At 43.1% G+C, this 19,369-nt stretch overlaps 2 protein-coding genes and 1 long non-coding RNA gene across 3 annotated transcripts in view; 2 read left to right on the plus strand and 1 right to left on the minus strand.

Annotated features, from left to right (window-relative positions):
* The window catches only part of LOC123365938 (serine/arginine-rich splicing factor 7), a 20,174-nt gene continuing 805 nt past the window's right edge, over nt 1-19,369 (minus strand). The window contains exons 2-9 of the mRNA XM_045008975.1: nt 11,207-11,387; nt 9,730-9,906; nt 8,790-8,864; nt 8,605-8,706; nt 7,912-7,965; nt 3,754-3,798; nt 3,156-3,191; nt 1-1,861 (exon numbers count right to left, since the gene is read on the minus strand). Coding sequence (XP_044864910.1) covers nt 1,804-1,861; nt 3,156-3,191; nt 3,754-3,798; nt 7,912-7,965; nt 8,605-8,706; nt 8,790-8,864; nt 9,730-9,906; nt 11,207-11,387 — 728 coding nt within the window. The 3' untranslated portion in view covers nt 1-1,803. The remainder of the gene's footprint in view (nt 1,862-3,155; nt 3,192-3,753; nt 3,799-7,911; nt 7,966-8,604; nt 8,707-8,789; nt 8,865-9,729; nt 9,907-11,206; nt 11,388-19,369) is intronic.
* LOC123365940 lies at nt 1,842-4,119 on the plus strand. The gene is made up of 2 exons (XR_006577836.1): nt 1,842-1,980; nt 2,851-4,119. It is a non-coding gene; the product is annotated as an uncharacterized LOC123365940 (long non-coding RNA).
* Nucleotides 15,288-19,369, plus strand: part of GEMIN6 (gem nuclear organelle associated protein 6) — a 15,764-nt gene continuing 11,682 nt past the window's right edge. The window contains exon 1 of the mRNA XM_045008977.1: nt 15,288-15,415. The gene's annotated coding sequence lies outside the window, so the exon portion shown is untranslated. The remainder of the gene's footprint in view (nt 15,416-19,369) is intronic.

The following is a 19,369-nucleotide window of genomic DNA, read 5'->3' on the forward strand; positions in this document are numbered from 1 at the left end:
TAATTTTAGAGTCTGCATGTTTATTGTGGAGTAGGATTGTCTTAACAGTACAGAAGAGAAAGAGCTCATTAAATGCAATAGCATCATTCCATGTGGCACTTTTACTAGTTATACTGTAAAACTGCCAGACAATGGCCAGTCTATACTGATGAATGTCATCCTAAGCAATGGCTTCTGGGTATATTTGCTGAATTATTTCAGGAGAATCAATGTTGTCATTTCCTGCTCCCCATTTTGCAGTTTTGTTTTATGGATATTAGCAGAATATTAATCACAGCATAATTAGCACTGGGAGTGGATGCTTCTGTTGTTAAGCAACAATGCACTGAACATATGGAAATCAAACACCAGAAAAATCAAAACTAGACATCAAAGCTAGGAAAGTGGCTAGTACACTTCAGAAATAAAGCTGCCAATTGTAACATTTTCAGAGTGTGGGGACTACTCAGGGGTTCTAACATCTACCAGACACAAGTGGAGTCTAACATTAAATGAGAAGTCTGTTATCTGAAAATCATGGGTTACCCAAAATTTGTCTTTTGGTCCAAAAGGTCATTTTGCTATTTAAGGTACATTAATAACTTTATACTTTTACAAGTCGTAAACTTTTAATCTGCCATTAGCCATTTCATTAGGAGCCCACACAAGTCTGCTCTTTGGAATTCAGTGGATGTTTGGAAAACCCTAACAGTTCTCCTTAAATGTTGAAACTGACATCTAGCTACATTAAATAAAGTAGTCCAGAATAAAAAAAAATGGAGATTTTTTAATATCTATTAAGAAGGAAACTGGCAGTCCAACACTATATTTGCCAATCAGATAAGACCTATGGACAGCCAGTCTTAGTTTCAACATGAAATGTCATATCCCCATGCCACTCCTGGCTACAGACCAACAAGGCTTTAGGGAGTTTCACATAAGATTCATTTTAAGCTCTTCAACCACATATTTGCTGTGTGCACTATAGAGTTTATTTTACAATATCTAAACAGGTTTTGTCTATCAGCATACAGGCTGCTTTTTGATTGCAACCTGTGTTGCAGAACAGTTCTCAGTTTCGTTCAGTTTTTCTCAGGCTAGACTAACTGACCATAAATGGGTTGTGATAGAGAGAGAGTGAAAAAAAGCTGCCTTTTCCTCTCGGAACATGAACCGTTATTTAAAGGTAACCTACAGTGGAAATATTGTGCTTGTGCCCTTCTGCTTTGTGATAAGAAAGGCTTTACTTTTTGTAAACAAACTTTAGATATTAGAAATTCATACTCTCTCTACACTGGAAGATTACAATGAATAGAGAGCTCATGTATATGATATTACAGGAAGTTATGGCAACTGAGATTAAGGATTTTTAGTCACTGTTTAAAATGTTGTCATCATCCATTTAACGTCAATAACAAGTTCACATAACTAGAGACTATTTAAAATAAACTGGGAAGGATATGATTGGTTTAGGGTAGGCTAATGGTAGCCACCTTTTTTTTTTTGTTAAGCAGTAGGGCACCACAAGGAGGTTTTTAGTTAGAAATAGACATTTTATTTCAACGAGGCAATAAAAAAACATGTCAATAAAAGAGTCCCACATTTTCAGATCACAGCATGTTAATACATACAACAAAACAAGTTGTGTACTAGTCTACTGATGTGATTTTGCAGAATTTAAATGATCCAGATCCAGGCCAATTGTTATCAGATTGAAATACCCTTCTAGAACTAAGCCCTTACCATATACATCAAAGACACCACAAATCCCTTTTAATAATGTAAACAAAATAACGTTCTTCCCAGAAGGTTAACTTTGAAATTTCAGTCCATTCTTACAGGACTTGCACTCCTCCTTCGAGGGCTTCCTGATGGTGAATGACTGAAAGTGAAAAGAAAACAGAAGTCAGTTGGAGTAACTTCAATATTCATCTGGAACTGCAGATTCAACACCACCCACCACACCAAGAAAGCCCTTTCCTCCCAGCACTGATGAATTTAGTGAGTTTTTCCTTCTAAAACAGACCTTGCAAACATACACTGTTAGACAATATCCTCAAGGATGTAAGAAATCTCAAGTTTGCTATAGAGTCATTAGTCTTTTTAATGAATAAACAATGCATCTTTAAGATTTGACAGTCTTTTCTAAAGTGTCCAAAAGAATAAGAGGAAAAGAACAGAGTAAGGAGGAAAAGGAAGACTACAAACAAGGTCTCAGTGTGGCATGTTACAAGCTACTCCACTTCTCATGCACTCCTTCCCTCAGGAGATTTTTACCAAGCTTGGAAGAGTTGTCTCCAAGTGTTCAGAAGAGCATACTTACCCAAGTTAATGGAGAATGGTTATAAATGGCTCAGACTAAAATTGAAAAAACAAGGCTAGTGATTAATTACATAAAAACATACAGAAGTTCTAATAAGAACTGATCTGGGCTACAAAAGGAAAATGTAGAGAATTTCATCTTGCTATTACCATGTAGGAACAGCAGACTGTGCAGCTATTTGTTAAGGTAGAGCCAGCAGCAAGGATGACAGCAGTTTGAGTCCATTCAGCCAGATGGGTGTTTGTTACAAAAAGTCTTTAGTTTGTTTTGTTTCACACATTTAATCTGAGCCATTTCCATTTCCCACTATCCTTAGTATTATTCCAATTTTTCCTCTGGCTACAAACATCCCTTGAGAAACTGGGTTCAGTCCTTCTGAAAAAGGTTTAACTGTAAGCCAAAAGTAGTCCATTGCACCTTCTACAAAAGAAGTTAGTCTCATTACAGTCACTGGAGTTTTTAAATAGACTGTTTAAAATGGATTCTCCCTGTGATTATTTACCCATAAGTTTCATGTGCTTTTGCTTATCCTCTTGCATGGATCTCAGTTCAATGAAACCTTTACAGAGGCTGGAAGTCCAACAGAAATAGCCCAAGGCAAGCTCTTCACGATGCACCATGTTCCCACTTTCTTCGGAGCAGTTTACCTCTGGGTGCCTCACTTTAGTAATCAGTGTCACATGCACTAAGGAAGCCCAGTCTCTCCAAAAGATTCCTTTTACTGCTTACAGTTAAGTAAAGGAAAAAGTTCCAGTAACTTCAGTGCTGGCAAATGCTGACTTTTCAGTAGTGATGACAAGACACTGTAATATGTGCTACACCCAGCAGTCTTTAGTAGCAAGATTCAACTTACCTTCTCTTTGGAGAGGGGGATCTGGACTTTGATCGGCTGCAAAACAGAAAGAAACACTGAGTGACAACTCAAAGTTACATTACATTACATTACAACAAAACAAGTTCTCCCACACTTAACAACAGTGAGAAACTCTCTGGAACCTTAGTCACCATTTTATATAGGTATCACTGGCAAAGCGTCCAAAATCTTTTACGAGGATTTGTTGGAGCATCAAATTAATCCCCACCATCCCTACTACAGCTGGAGCTATATATGCCTTTGCAGCAAACCCTTTTAGGTGTTTTAAGAACAATATTTAACTGTCACAACAATTCTGTGATATAGGGGTGGAGGAGAAGAACAAGTTTAAGTAAGAGGAATCAGTACCGTGGTGGAAACTAAACAGTTAAAACAAAATATGGGGTAGGGAAATCACCCTCCACTCCCCATCTCAGTAAATATTCATGACCTTTGTAGTAAAAATCCCAACTATTAAAACTTAGCAATAACATCCTTCAAATACAAGTGAAATACTGGTCCAAGCAAAGGGCTTTGTGAATCATGATGAAGCAATACTGACTTCTAAAAGATCTAGTGCATTACATTACATGCTCACCTTTTAGCAGGTGAGCCAGATTTAGATCTACCATGGGACCCAGACCTACAATGGGAGAGAAATAAGGCTCAGCAAGGCACCAGTGGGATGCACGTACAGTGAAGTTACCTAAACCAGTGATGATAAAATTCATACTACATGCCAAGAAAACTGTGGAGGGCTGGTAACTGACAGGCAGAAATCCAATGTTGTCCATGAAAGTAGATGCATTTTCTAGATAGTTTCATCAACAAATAATATTTTAGTTTTCCAGTATTCAAGCCTTTCCTCAACTATTTCCGCATTTCATAAGCTTTGATGTTGTCAGAATTGTGATTGCTATGTTTAGATAAACCTTGAACTATTACAGGGGTCAGCAAACTTTCAGAAGTGGTGTGCCGAGTTTTCATTTAGTCACTCTAATTTAAGGTTTTGCGTGCCAGTAATACATTTTAATGTTTTTAGAAGGTCTCTTTCTAGAAGTCTATAATATATAACTAAACTACTGTTGTATGTAAAGTAAATAAGGTTTATAAAATGTTTAAGAAGCTTCATTTAAAATTAAATTAAAATGCAGAGCCCCCCCGGACCGGTGGCCAGGACCCGGGCAGTGTGAGTGCCACTGAAAGTCAGCTTGCGTGCCACCTTCGGCACACGTGCCATAGGTTGCCTACCCCTGAACTATTACATTGAGTTCAGTCAGCAGAACACATCAAGTCATTCAACTAGTGCATCCCTTAATGTCCTTTCTGAACCAAGAACTTGGTTTCTTTGAAACAAATACTGCTTTAGGCAAGTGACACTGCTGTACCTCAGTCCTAATATTAATTCTTGTAAGAATCTAGAGCTCTCAATCATCAAAAGTCACTATGGGTACGTCTGCACTACGGGATTATTCCGATTTTACATAAACCGGTTTAGCAAAACAGATTGTATAAAATCGAGTGCGCGCGGCCACACTAAACACATTAAATCGGTGGTGTGCGTCCACGGTCCGAGGCTAGCGTCGACTTCTGGAGCGTTGCACTGTGGGTAGCTATTCCGTAGCTATCCCATAGTTCCCGCAGCCTCCCCCGCTCCTTGGAATTTGTGGGTTGAGATCCCAGTGCCTGATGGGGCAAAAATCATTGTCGTGGGTGGTTCTGGGTAAATGTCATCAGTCACTCCTTCCTCTGGGAAAGCAACGGGTGGCGATGCAGTCCGAAATCAAAATAAAAAAAGAGCTCCAGCAATGTCGTCTGTGTGGAGATTTTTTAAAAATGATTTTGAATTTCATCTTCTGTAACGGAGCGCTGATAGAACAGATTTGCCTGCCCTTACTGCGATCACGTCCGCATGGTCCATGCTGGAGCTCTTTTTTTATTTTGATTTCAGTCTGCATCGCCACCCGTTCTGATCGGAGCTCCACGCTGGGCAAACAGGAAATATTCAAAAGTTCGCGGGGCTTTTCCTGTCTACCTGGCCACTGCATCCGAGTTCAGATTCCTGTCCAGAGCGGTCAGTGGTGCACTGTGGGATACCGCCCGGAGGCCAATACCGTCGATTTGCGGCCCCACTAACCCTAATCCGATATGGTAATACCGATACTAGTGCTACTCCTCTCGTTAGGGAGGAGTACAGAAGCCGGTTTAAAGAGCCCTTTATATCGATATAAAGGGCCTCTTAGTGTGGACGGGTGTGGCGTTAAATCGGTTTTACACTCCTTAAACCGGTTTAAACGCGTAGTGTAGACCAGGCCTATGACCGAGAAATTCACAACCTTCCTTCCTTACCAGCTCCATCACACCAAGTGTTGCTCATTTGCTTTTGCATAGAATTTCTTGACACACAAGACAATGAAATTTCACTCATGTGGCCAATTAGTTTATGAAGATAATGCATGAAGCCTGCTACAGTAAACCATACACTGAACTTCACCGGGGTTGTCACTTTCAGGTATTTTCAGAAGCAGAAACCTTGAAACAGGGCACCGATATTTATTCTTTACTTAAGCAATCCCCAGTAGTGTCAGCAGTTAGTTTATGCATTCCACCTCATGTGATGCACATCCTGCAGTGACTGCTGACCATTCCCAGGCCCATGCATCAATACTCATGTAATGAAATATACCAGCATGTTTTCAAGGCAGATATAAGTTGCTCACTCATATTCATTTGTGTTTGATTCCCCCTAACTATTTCTGCAGTATGGCAACACTTGTGCCATTTTCTTGGCTCAGAAAATCTTTCAACAAAAAGAATTAGCATGAGAGCAGTGCCTCCTTAATATAACCAGCATCAGAAACAAGTTCTCCTAATGTGATTTTGTGACATTTTAAAATTAGCAGCAGGATGAGAACGTTTAACTGGTTCTAGAACTTTTATAGCTCTAATGCCAAGCCTTCCCTTTGTTCTTCTGTAAGGAAGCCATGAGAATCGTCTGCTTACCATGCACAATGAACAGTATCAATGCTTCACCACTTAACTGCACACTTACAGTGACACGGGTAGGCCATGAATAAGTTTAATGTTAAAATGGGAATTCTAGGTGTAATCCCTTCATCTGAGAACAAACTGCTGACTCTGAGAAAACAATCCCAGTGCTAAAACTCAGTAGCCAATGGTATGCAGGGTTATCCAAGAGTCTCCCTCGCTGACATGCAAGTTGAGCTTGATTAGTTGTCCTCTGCACATCACTGGCATATGCCAATTAAAGTCTGGGTAGATTCAATGAAGATGAAAAGAATGGCCAAGTGGAGAAGTGAACTCAGAGGAAGAAATGTTAAGGCTCACTGTGGCACTTATGAGGTAACAGGTAGAAAGAGCCCACCTTAGCAGCAAGAGAAAGCACACCACACTTCTCCTCCCGCACACTAGACAGGGCTTCTCCCTGTCTCCCTCCCTCCCGAATCTTACTGCACTCATGTCAGTATTTCTCCTCTCTTATCTGTCACCTTCTACATTGGTCCTTCTAGTTAGGATTCACCTCTCCTGCCCCACTACCAAGCAGGGCTTCCCCTACTCTTCATCCTCCCCTTCCCCCAGAAAGTTCTCACCGTCTCTCCCACTTGTAACAGGGATCCTGTCGCTTGCCATCACCAGTACTGGGCTCTTCCTCCCTTCTAGGCAAGGGGCCTTCCCACCTACTCCTTTAGGTGCTGCTTCGCTTTGCTTTCTCTAGACACGCCCCCACCCCACACAGCTGCTGCTTGCAGCGAGGAGAGAGCTCGTCTTTAATTCCACAGCCTTTCGAGACAGGGAGCAAAACCAACGGATGTAGTTGAGAGCAGAGGCTGGAACAGCATCATCCGTAATCCCACATTTTAATTCCATCTTTACATAACAGACAGCAGGAGACCTGCTCCATGAATGCCAGCTTCGTTGTCCATGGCACACCCACGTATAGACTGCGGCTTAGAGCTACTCATTATAGAAGTATTAATGAGAACTCCAGCATGAAACGTTTTACACACAATTCTTTAAATCCGGTTTGAGACATGTAATTCCTATGATCCATTCTGTACAAAACAATCCTTCACACTATTATGCCACCTTTTAATCTAATTCAGGTACCACAACTAACAGTTGCTGCCCAGTACCATTCAGAGATCAGCGTTCAGACAGTCTGAGTCAGCAGTAACCAAGAATTTGGGCACTGGTGAGTGAGTGAGTCTTTCATGCACTAGTCCTGGGCACGTACCTAGGGCACTACAGAATACCAAGAATCTGGCATGGAGAATCCTTGGGAGGAACTGCTTTACGTAGTAGCACAACAGTGTGCTTTGACTTCCTGCACGTTAGAAGCAGGAAGGAATTATGATCTCAAATGGGCAAGGTGCATTTGAGTACTAGGACTTACTTCAGTTTTAGGTGACTTATGTGTTTCTCATACATATTAACTGGCATACATGCATACTAGTCACAACTGGTTTATGTACCGAAGGTTTGCCTATTGTTCACCATCACAGATCTAAACCTAAGGTGTCCTGTAAAACTGCAGGTAAAGTAATAAAATCTATTACAAATAAATCTATGATGTACAATTTTAGAACACTTCATACCCCAAACTTGCTGGAAAAGGAGGTTAGAGAGCACCTAGCATTTACTTAGAATTGAAAAAAACTTAATGCATTTGACCACAAGTTAATTCAGCCTGCAGCTATTAGTTAGTTGCTTTAATCAATTCTGTCAAAGATCTTACCTGCTTCTTGGCCATGTAACAGACCTGGATCTTGATCGTGATCTGGATCTAGATCTAAGTTTGAAAAGAAACTAATAAAAACCAATCCAGCTCCAGGAGAAAGTATTACGATGATTAAAGTAGCCTATCAAAGTAGCCTTGTTGCCGATCGGTGCTCAAGATCACAGGACCTACAGGGTGCATAGGACAATCTGAACAGACACCTAGATTACACAGAATAAGGTTATAGCTTTAACCATGTTGTCCCAAAAGCTCAGTGCTTGCCTACATGGTGGGGTAATGTACTGCACATTAATTTGTCCGTGTAGCCCGTTTTTGTTTGAAAAAGCACTATGTTAAAGCACACCAGAGAACCTTTAGTGCACACCAGCAGGGTCTACCCAGACCAATTAATGCACAAACATATTAATGCTCTTTAGAAGTCACATTGCAGTAGTGCACATTTCTGCTCTGTGTAAACAAGCCTTCAGAAAACTCTTTTTTCGCTATCTACTTTAGTTTAAGAGGAACTAAAGTTAATGCATTCCCCCATAGCCCTTTTAAAGGAGTTATAGTTCGGTCTTGAGGGTTGTCAGGCCTTTTTCAAAGAGTCTGCTCTGCAAACACGGAAAGTTACACTTCCCACAAATATATCTGAATTTACAACCTTAATAAAAACATTATCTGGTAGTTATTGTGCATAACAACAATTACCTTGATCTTTTTAAAGAACCCGATCGGGATCTGCGCGGTGAGGCTGATCTAGATCTACGAGGAGAGACAGATCTGGATCTGCGAAGGGAAGCTGACCTGGACCTGCAGGGAAAAATTTAAAAATATAATTATGCAATGTTTGACATCTCTTAAAAAAGGGAAGCACAAGACAGCCTGAAACTCACCTCCTACCACGGCTTCGGCTGCGTGACCGAGAATACCTTCTTCCTCTGGACCTTGAATGAGATCTAGAACGTGACCTAATGGTAGGTTAGAAAAAATAAGTATTAGAAAACAACTTTAGCAATTAGCGCACGTGAGCCTCTGTTGAAGTCAAAATTTCAGACAACTAAAAATTAGTGTCTGTCAGTTGGAAAAAACTCAGGGCCTATTTGCTTTGAGTATTTTTACTCCCTAGAAAAGATGTTAAGCTGAATTACATTTAGAATTACATGATAATATAAAAACACTGTAATGTGTATTAAAATAAACCTTGCAAGTTTGCAGGTCGACCCTCTTTGGCCCAAGGTCTAGCAGATCTAGACGATCTAGAAGTATCTATAGCCGATCGCTGCATCTAGGTGTTCTCTTCAATCTAACGACGATCAAACTGACAGCCAAATGAGCCAGGGTGAGGCTTGATTGACGCAAGAAGATTTTTCTAGGTGGGAATGTGGTCAATCTGGTGTTCCTCTTTCTAAACCGGAGGGGGGGGCCCCAATTGAAAGCCAAATTTACTGTTAAGGCGATCACCGTCTCAAATTTTCTGCCCTTTAAAGAATATGGTGAAGCTAGGTGTAGATGGCTCGAGGGGATCTGGCCTCTTATGCTGATCACCTCAAGGTCTAGAAGGATCTTAATTGTCGGATTTTGCAAGGCGCCTCAGCATGATATCTTAAGGCTCGTGACATTCTGAATCAAGGCGACTGACTCAAACGAAGAAACCTGAAAGGTTTTGACCAGGTTGATTATTAATATATTAACATTTATATGAAATAACAAATTGTAATATATGCCTGTATAATTACAGCATTAAAGTTAAATTAAACTGGCATAACATTCTCTTCTTGGCTAACGACAACAGTAACTGGTGAAAAGAACCAATCACTCCTTTCACACACATACCTGCTCCTCCTTCGACGACTATAGCGATGACAGTCATAAGCATAATGACCTTTCTCGCCACATTCGTAACACCGGTCGTTAGGATCAAATGGTCGCCGTGCGGGAGGTCTATCATAGCGGGAGCGGCGGGGCATGCCTGTTGACAGCTCAACTCTCACTCGGGAGCCACAAATCACCCTGTAATTTGATTTATAAAAAATATCAATTAATAATCTGGTATTATTCCTTATCTAACACCTATAAAATAAGAAAGCCAATCTCCAAAGAACCACTAACATTTGAGAATCCAAATGCTGTAAAAGAGCTACATCTTTTAAACCCTGATCTACACGTAACACTTAGGTCAACCTAGTTATGTCACTCAGGGGTGTGAAAAATTCTCATCTGAGAGATGTAGGTAAGCCTACACAAGCCCTGTTGTAGACGCTAGGGATGTAAAATATTAAACGGTCAAATGGTTAACCGATAAGTATTAGTCTTACCGTTACTATATTGCAGTTAACGTCCAAAACAGATTGCCCCTGCTCCCACGTCCGAGCACACCGTGTGCATTAACAAATCCGTCTCTTCTCTATCCTCATCCTGCTCTCCACTCAGTGGCAGCGCCCAGGGCAGGACAAGCCGAGCTGTCCTTGCACGGCAATGGCTTGAGAGCCCGGAACATCGGTGCCTCACTCCCCACCAGGAACCAGCACAGCAACCCTGGCCGGGCAACATGGCATCCTCCACAGAAACAGGCCCCCTGCCTGGGGAGCAGCCGCCACCCCCCGCTGGCCCAGCACCTCGCGAGACACCTCACCACTTCGGGAGACTATGCTGAGCCCTGGACACCATCCGGACTCCTACCGTGTGGGCGGCTACTCAGGGCGCCGCTCGCTGCTGCCACATGATGTCGGTGCGGCGGGCTGAGGGGCCAGGTGGCGCTGGGCACTAACTCCGGCCGCTGCCGCTACTAGGGAGGTCTCGCTGCCTCCTGGCCCATGGGGCGGCCAGGGAGCTGGGCAGCAAGGGGCACGTGACCGGAACTAGCCAAAGTCCCGCAATGTACCGAGGGAGACCAGTATCTCCCTCGCCATGACACCTCCCAATCACCATAATACTCCCAGATCACGTGATGGTCTCTCCCTCCCTGCACCTCCCATTGCCATAACAATGCGCAGGAGGGAGTGGTGACGGGGTGCCAACTGGGGATGTAAAATATTAAACCGTTAACCGATATAATTTTAATAGCTTAAATGGGTATTTTTAAAAAATGATATTTATATCCCTAGTAGACACTATGAGGTTTATGGAAGAATTCTACCGTCCTTGTCTCCCAAGGGCTGGATTTACTACAGCGATGGAGATACTCTTTCCATCACTGCTGTAGCAAGTGTCTACACTCCAGTGGGGCGGTGGCAATGCTGCTGGCGCACTTGTAGTGCAGACATACCCTTAGTAAGAAGTTAAGGCCACTGGAAATACAATGCATTCGTACTTTCCATCCAAACCTCGAACTGCATCTTCAGCATCTCTTGGGTCTTCAAACTCCACGAAGGCGAAGCCCGGCGGGTTCCGCGCGATCCACACGGTGCGCAGGGGCCCGTAGTAGCTGAAGGCTCGCTCCAGCTCGCCCTTGCCGGCCCCGGTGCCCAGGTTCCCCACGTACACCTTGGTCTCTGCAAGAGCAAGTCACACGGTCGCTGAGTGACTGAGTAGCCCTCCCCAGACCCACCACGTCTCCACACTTCAGCAACGCGGCCAGTGTAACATTACAAACTGCTATCATCACAATTCGCTACTGGCAGAAGTTACTGACAAGTAGGTGTTCTTTTTTTGCTGCCCTGTCACAATTTGTTGTCTCTGCCTTTCCCATACTCCCATCCCAGGTAGCAAATTGTGACAGATGGGGTAGACCTGTCACAACTTTCTACCTCTCATCTTCCTCGTCCCCGTCAAACTGGGGGGCACAGAATATATTTGGGGGCAGGGGGGATTGAGAAGCTTTAGGGGGGAAAAATGACTGCACACATTTTACCCACAGCAATGAACAACTTACCCAATGACTGGAAGTTAGCTAATGTAACGCCGATATTTAAAAAGGGCTCTAGGGGTGATCCCGGCAATTACAGACCGGTAAGTCTAACGTCGGTACCGGGCAAATTAGTTGAAACAATAGTAAAGAATAAAATTGTCAGACACATAGAAAAACATAAACTGTTGAGCAATAGTCAACATGGTTTCTGTAAAGGGAAATCGTGTCTTACTAATCTATTAGAGTTCTTTGAAGGGGTCAACAAACATGTGGACAAGGGGGATCCGGTGGACATAGTGTACTTAGATTTCCAGAAAGCCTTTGACAAGGTCCCTCACCAAAGGCTCTTATGTAAATTAAGCTGTCATGGGATAAAAGGAAAGGTCCTTTCATGGATTGAGAACTGGTTAAAGGACAGGGAACAAAGGGTAGGAATTAATGGTAAATTCTCAGAATGGAGAGGGGTAACTAGTGGTGTTCCCCAGGGGTCAGTCCTGGGACCAATCCTATTCAATTTATTCATAAATGATCTGGAGAAAGGGGTAAACAGTGAGGTGGCAAAGTTTGCAGATGATACTAAACTACTCAAGATAGTTAAGACCAAAGCAGATTGTGAAGAACTTCAAAAAGATCTCACAAAACTAAGTGATTGGGCAACAAAATGGCAAATGAAATTTAATGTGGATAAATGTAAAGTAATGCACATTGGAAAAAATAACCCCAACTATACATACAACATGATGGGGGCTAATTTAGCTACAACGAGTCAGGAAAAAGATCTTGGAGTTATCGTGGATAGTTCTCTGAAGATGTCCACGCAGTGTGCAGAGGCGGTCAAAAAAGCAAACAGGATGTTAGGAATCATTAAAAAGGGGATAGAAAATAAGACTGAGAATATATTATTGCCCTTATATAAATCCATGGTACGCCCACATCTCGAATACTGTGTACAGATGTGGTCTCCTCACCTCAAAAAAGATATTCTAGCACTAGAAAAGGTTCAGAAAAGAGCAACTAAAATGATTAGGGGTTTAGAGAGGGTCCCATATGAGGAAAGATTAAAGAGGCTAGGACTCTTCAGTTTGGAAAAGAGAAGACTAAGGGGGGATATGATAGAGGTATATAAAATCATGAGTGATGTTGAGAAAGTGGATAAGGAAAAGTTATTTACTTATTCCCATAATACAAGAACTAGGGGTCACCAAATGAAATTAATAGGCAGCAGGTTTAAAACAAATAAAAGGAAGTTCTTCTTCACGCAGCGCACAGTCAACTTGTGGAACTCCTTATCTGAGGAGGTTGTGAAGGCTAGGACTATAACAATGTTTAAAAGGGGACTGGATAAATTCATGGTGGCTAAGTCCATAAATGGCTATTAGCCAGGATGGGTAAGAATGGTGTCCCTAGCCTCTGTTCGTCAGAGGATGGAGATGGATGGCAGGAGAGAGATCACTTGATCATTGCCTGTTAAGTTCACTCCCTCAGGGGCACCTGGCATTGGCCACTGTCGGTAGACAGATACTGGGCTAGATGGACCTTTGGTCTGACCCGGTATGGCCTTTCTTATGTTCTTATGTTAGCAAAGCTGATTCCTCCAGACATATCAGGTCCTCAGACAGCACTGTGCATTTGACTCTAGAAGGTGCTGTGCATTTTGACGGATTTCTGTTTAGCTTGCATAGCATTATCCAAAGTCGTTGCCATCTGTACATTAATCCGTTTGCTACGATGCAGTGTGCACATTTAATTGAAGACAGAAGGGGATCTCCAGATAGTTGTCTCGAGTGTCCAACCCAGGATGGAATTGCTCTGCTCCAAAAAACAGGTGCACCTATCACACTAGTAACAACAGTGTGATGCAAGTAAGCAGTATCTCACTTAAAATTTACATTACTATATACTTAAATGGCTCTGTTTGAATCAATGCCTTCTTGTTTTTAATATTTAGTGAGAGTTGCAGGTTGATTTTTTTTAAATTGGTATATATACTTGTGTGTGTGTGTGTGGGGTTAAATTACTACAGACACAAAGAAGGGGGCATGATCAGGGGTTAGAGCAGTGACTTTCAACCTTTCCAGACAACTGTACCCCTTTCAGGAGTCTGATTTGCCTTGTGTATCCCCAAGTTTCATCTCACTTAAAAACTATTTGCCTACAGAATCAGACAAAAAATACAAAAGTATCACAGCCCACTCCTACTGAAATAGTGCTGACTTTCTCATTGTTACCATATGATACAATAAATCAAGTGGAATATAAATATTTTACTTACATTTCAGTGTATAGAGCAATATAAACAAGTCATTGTCTGTATGAAATTTTAGTTAGTGCTTTTGATGTGGCCTGTTGTAAAACCAGGCAAATACCTAGATGAGTTGATGTATCTCCCCTGTAATACCTCTGTGTACACCCAGAGGTATGTATACCCCTGGTTGAGAACTACTGGGTTAGAGCACTCAGCTCGGATGTACGAAACACTATTCACATCATTTTTCCCATTCTGCCTGAGGGAGGAATTGAACTTGGGTCTATCACATCCAAGGCAAGGGCACTAACCACTAGGCTAGAAGCAATAAGGTAACTTGTAACTTAATCCACTAGGCAGCCTCTGAGCACAACTACAGGATAAGGGCCACATGCAAAATGAGCATTGTCTCCCATCATCTTCCCTGGTTTGTGAATTGCTCTGGGCTTAGGTGGGATATAGGTATCCAGATGCCTAGAGTAAGGCAGCAGCGCGCATACTTAAAGATAGACATGTAGGCACCTAAGGAACTTTACCCTGAGAATACAGAAACCGAGTGCTTAAAGGGTTTGGCGAATTTTGGGAATTGCAGTGGAACTTAAAATTGGGACAGAGGCATCTAAATCTTTGTGAATCTAGCCCTGAGTCTCTTTATAGAGGAACAAAGAGGACCCAGGAATTACAGGCCAGTCAGCCTAACTTTGATACCTAGAAAGATACTGGAACAAATTATTAAACAGTCAGTTGGTTAAAACTTAAGAGGATAACAGGGTTATAAGGAATAGCCAGCACGGACCTATCAAGAACAAATCTTGCCAAACAAACCTGATTTCCTTCTCTGGCAGGATTACTGTCTAACGGGATGGGAGGAAGCAGTAGATGTGATATATCTTGATTTTAGTAAGGCTTCTGACAGTCCCACATGACATTCTCATAAGCAAACTAGGGAAATATGTTCTAAATGAAACTACTATAAGGTAAGGGCAAAACTGGTTAAAGATGATACTCGAATAATTATCAATGGTTTGCTGTCAATTTGGGAGGGCGTATCTAGTGTGGACCTGCAAAGGTCGTTCCGGGGTCCAGTACTATTCAATATTTTCCCTAATTACTTGGATAATGAATTGGAGATTATGCTTATAAAATGTGCTGGTGATACCAAGCTGGGATGGGTTGCAAGCACTTTGGAGGACAGGAGTAGAATTCAAAATGACCTTGACAAATTGGAGGCCAGCACTGGCTAATTAGCCCCACCCACTACACCTGGGAAAAACACCTGCAGCTTAACTGGTTGATCCTCATAAAAGGAAGAGCAGGAACTAGAGCAGAGTTATTGTAATACCAGCCAAAGGCTACAACAACTACTCCAAGAAACAAGTAGACAGAAGGCAAATGGTGGGAAATCCTTTTATCACAAAGGCCCTGAGGTAAGAACCAGGAACTTTTGGGTTGATGAACTTATGGGTGTGAGGGATAGAGTTGAACTTTAGATCTTGTCTTGTTGAGGAGATTTGAAATAACAGGAAAAAACCCACAACTAACCCTGCTAGAAACTACCTCCCTGGGCTCTGAGAAGGTTCCAGGAAGAATTCCCCCAGGGAAAGGATTAACTGAGCAAGTCTATATCCAACTGGAAGAGGGTGCTATAAGACAGCCCCCAATCCTTCACGCTGCCACACTATTTATGGATGTTTCTGGCTAGGTGATCAGCTCTGCACTCTGTACATGTGCTACGAAAAACATCACAAAGTTTTAAGTTAGCTGAAAGGATGTAACAAAAATCCATACTATGTCCTCATACCTTTGTGGGTATCACAATAATAGACTCATTAGTATTACCATCATAATATAAGAAAGATATTGTTTGTATATGTATGCAGTATTGTTGCAAACTTCCCTGGGATAAGATCTGGTTTATAGTGGGGTAATGAGCAGGTAAAGGCAGAAATTAAAGAGGAATCTTCCCAGTTAAAGCACCAAACGTGTGAACCAATTGGCTAATTCTAATGGGATAAGAGTACCACCACTTTAGATGCATTGCTCAGAGATGGGATCACTGAACACCTATGCCACCACTCGCTGCATGTACAGCAGGATCTAGCACACGAGTCAGCAATCTACAGCACGCATGCCAAACACGGCACACAAGCCGATTTTGAGTGGCACGCTGCTGCCTGCTGCTGTCCCGGCCCTCAGCCCCCACCGCTCTCCCCTGCGGGGGCAGAAGCTTGGTCCTGCGGCAGCCAAGCTTCCCCCCCCCCCCCATACTGTGGTGCTTTCCTGGCCCTCCTCCTCTCCTTCCCTGTGCGGATCAGCTGATGGCCTTTGCGAGGGGGAGGGGGAAGAGTGGCAGCATGCTCCTGGTAAAGGAGGCAGAGAAGAGGTAGGGACGGGGCTCTGGGGAAGGGGGTGGAACAGGGCATATCCCTCCCAGCCCCCTGCCATGAGCGGCTCAGGGCAGGGGGCTGGGAACACCCCCATGAGCTTAACACCTCAGCCTTCTGCCCTGCACCCCCCCAGCCCTGACCCTTGGAACCCCCCATAAACCCCCAGTCTTCTGCCCTACACCCCCAGCCTCTGCCCTGACCCCTGGAACCCCCTCCCCCCCAAGGTCTGGGGTCCCAGTTGCCAGCCCCTTGCCAGCCGGCATCCTGGCCACAGGCCCCGCTCAGCCCGCTGCCAGCCTAGGTGAACAGAATCCCAGGCTGGCAGCGTAAGATCAGCATTTTTATTTAATTGAAGCTTCTTAAATATTTTGAAAACCTTGTTTACTTTACATACAATCGTTTAGTTATATAATATAGACTTATAGAAAGAGACCTTCTAAAAGGTTAATGTATTACTGGCACACAAAACTTTAAATTAGAGTGAATAAATGAAGACTCGGCACACCACTTCTGAAAGGTTGCTGACCCCTGATCTAGCATGATGCTATCAGGCCTTCTTTCTCCAGCTCATGAAAGATGTCCTGATCCGTACAGGACAGAAAGGAAGAGCAAGGTTACCTTAAATTCTAACCTTAACATTTCAGTAAGTGGCTTATCAGCCCAAAATTGATACCTGTGAAATAGTGTAAAGGCTTTTCTGTGAGTTAAGAGATACTCCAGTACTACACTCCTACTCTTTGGATACAAAAAGTGGATAAACCTGGACTAGCTCAAATTTTAAAACTGTTCAAAACAAGCCAAAGGTCTGATTATTAATAGTGTTGGGGAAGGACTCCTGCAATTTTCTTTGGTTGCCCTGACTGCTACTGTCAATACTGGCCACTTTACTTTTGAATGAAAATGTCCACACAGGGTTTTATGGTGCTGTAATATATGCACATTAATTTCACACCCTCTAGACATTCCCTTAATAAAAGCAGATAAGGCAAATTGAGGGGGACAAAGCCTATTAATTCCTTTAGTTCAAAATGCTTTATCTGGTTTTCCATAACACCCACAAAAATGGAGAGTTGTAGACATATAGACCCAAGTACCTCTGATGGCAAAGGAGCAGAGCTAGCCCCACAATCACAGTATCTGTCAAGCTATGAATGTTTCATTTAACAACCTAGCCAGAATCAGTCTGTGTCCTCGTTATTAAGAAAATGCTACATTTCAGTGACTTTTTTCATACAGAAGGCTATGAAATTAAAATATACAATTGGAAGTATAAACAATGCAGCAGAAAAAGCAATATTTATGCATGCAACAAATGAAGTAATGAGGACAGTGAATTTCAGCATTTGCAGGGTGGGGAATTACTTCCAGAAATAAGGATTTTTTTTTAAGTGCTTTCAATAAGGGGAGGGAGGGAATATCACTACTGGATGTCCAAAACCGTATTTAATGTTACTGGTATGTATAACTGTTCTAGATATATGAATTGTTTGGGTGAGGCAATGGGAAAGTATGACGCTAGTGTACCTTAACTCAAAGAAAAAGGAAAATTAAAATAACCCCTATCTTTAATTTCATCACTTTTGTGGGTGTATGACTCATGCTGTTTGAATACCTGTCTATCTTGGGGTTGTATACCTATACGTAACTTTTTTTTTTAAAGTAGAAATTTGCCTTTGAGAATGCCTTCATATGATAGTATAGTACCCTGAGGGCCAGGTTTTTGAAAGGTATTTAGGCAACAAGTGGGATTCTCAAAAGCATCTAGGGGCTTTCAATCTTTGCAAATCTGGCCTGTAGTGAATATTGTGGAACTTGGTTCCACAAATGTTGATATGAGGAAAGCATTAGGGTCCTGGAGAAAGTGACAAAACAGCACCTTGCAAATGCAATCCCCATGGGTGGATTAAAGGAAACTGAAGAAGCTGTGATACCAACCTAGCAAATCTGTCAGCTTTGATGCCCTATGATCCCAAAGAATAAATTTTGTGGGTTTTATTTTAAAGGGAGGGGGACATTCAGAACTAACTGCTAATGTCACAATACAAAGTGCTTTCTGAGAAACACTGAGCTGTGAGAAGAAATACTGGTGTTAGTTTCAGCAACGATTATTTGCTCTTAGAAGTATGCACCAGGTAAAGGAAGTGCTAAGAGCAATAAGTCACATTTTTAAAAAAGGAAACAAAGGCATCACACTACACCCTGGATTAATCAGAATACCGTTTAAGACAAAGCTGTATGCTGACGGATCAGCTGGGGGAGTCTCTCTCACACGCACTAAGCACACCCCATGGGGGGGAAGGAGAGTCTCTCTCTCTCTCACACACACACACACACACACACACACACTAAGGCCACCCCATAGCGGGGGGGGGGGGAAGGAAGAGTGTGTCTGTGTGTGTCTCTCTCTCTCTCTCTCACACACTAAGGACACCCCATAAGGGGGGGGGGGAAGAGTCTCTCACACACACACAGGACACCCCCTCGCGGGGGGGGGGAGTCACACACACGCACTAAGGACACCCCCTAGCGGGGGGGGGAGTCACACACCCCCTAGCGGGGTGGGGGGGGGGAAAGGAAGAGTGTGTCTGTGTGTGTCTCTCACTAAGGACACCCCATAATGGGGGGGGGAAGAGTCTCTCACACACACACACACACACAGGACACCCCCTAGCGGGGGGGGGGGAGTCACACACACGCACTAAGGACACCCCCTAGCGGGGGGGGGAGTCACACACGCCCTAGCGGGGTGGGGGGGGAAAGGAAGAGTGTGTCTGTGTGTGTCTCTCTCTCACACACTAAGGACACCCCATAATGGGGGGGGGAAGAGTCTCTCACACACACACAGGACACCCCCTAGCGGGGGGGGGGGGAGTCACACACACGCACTAAGGACACCCCCTAGCGGGGGGGGGAGTCACACACCCCCTAGCGGGGTGGGGGGGGAAGGAAGAGTGTGTCTGTGTGTGTGTCTCTCTCTCTCTCTCTCTCTCACAC

This window comes from Mauremys mutica, chromosome 3 (genome assembly GCF_020497125.1).
Source record: "Mauremys mutica isolate MM-2020 ecotype Southern chromosome 3, ASM2049712v1, whole genome shotgun sequence".
Lineage (NCBI taxonomy): Eukaryota > Metazoa > Chordata > Testudines > Geoemydidae > Mauremys > Mauremys mutica.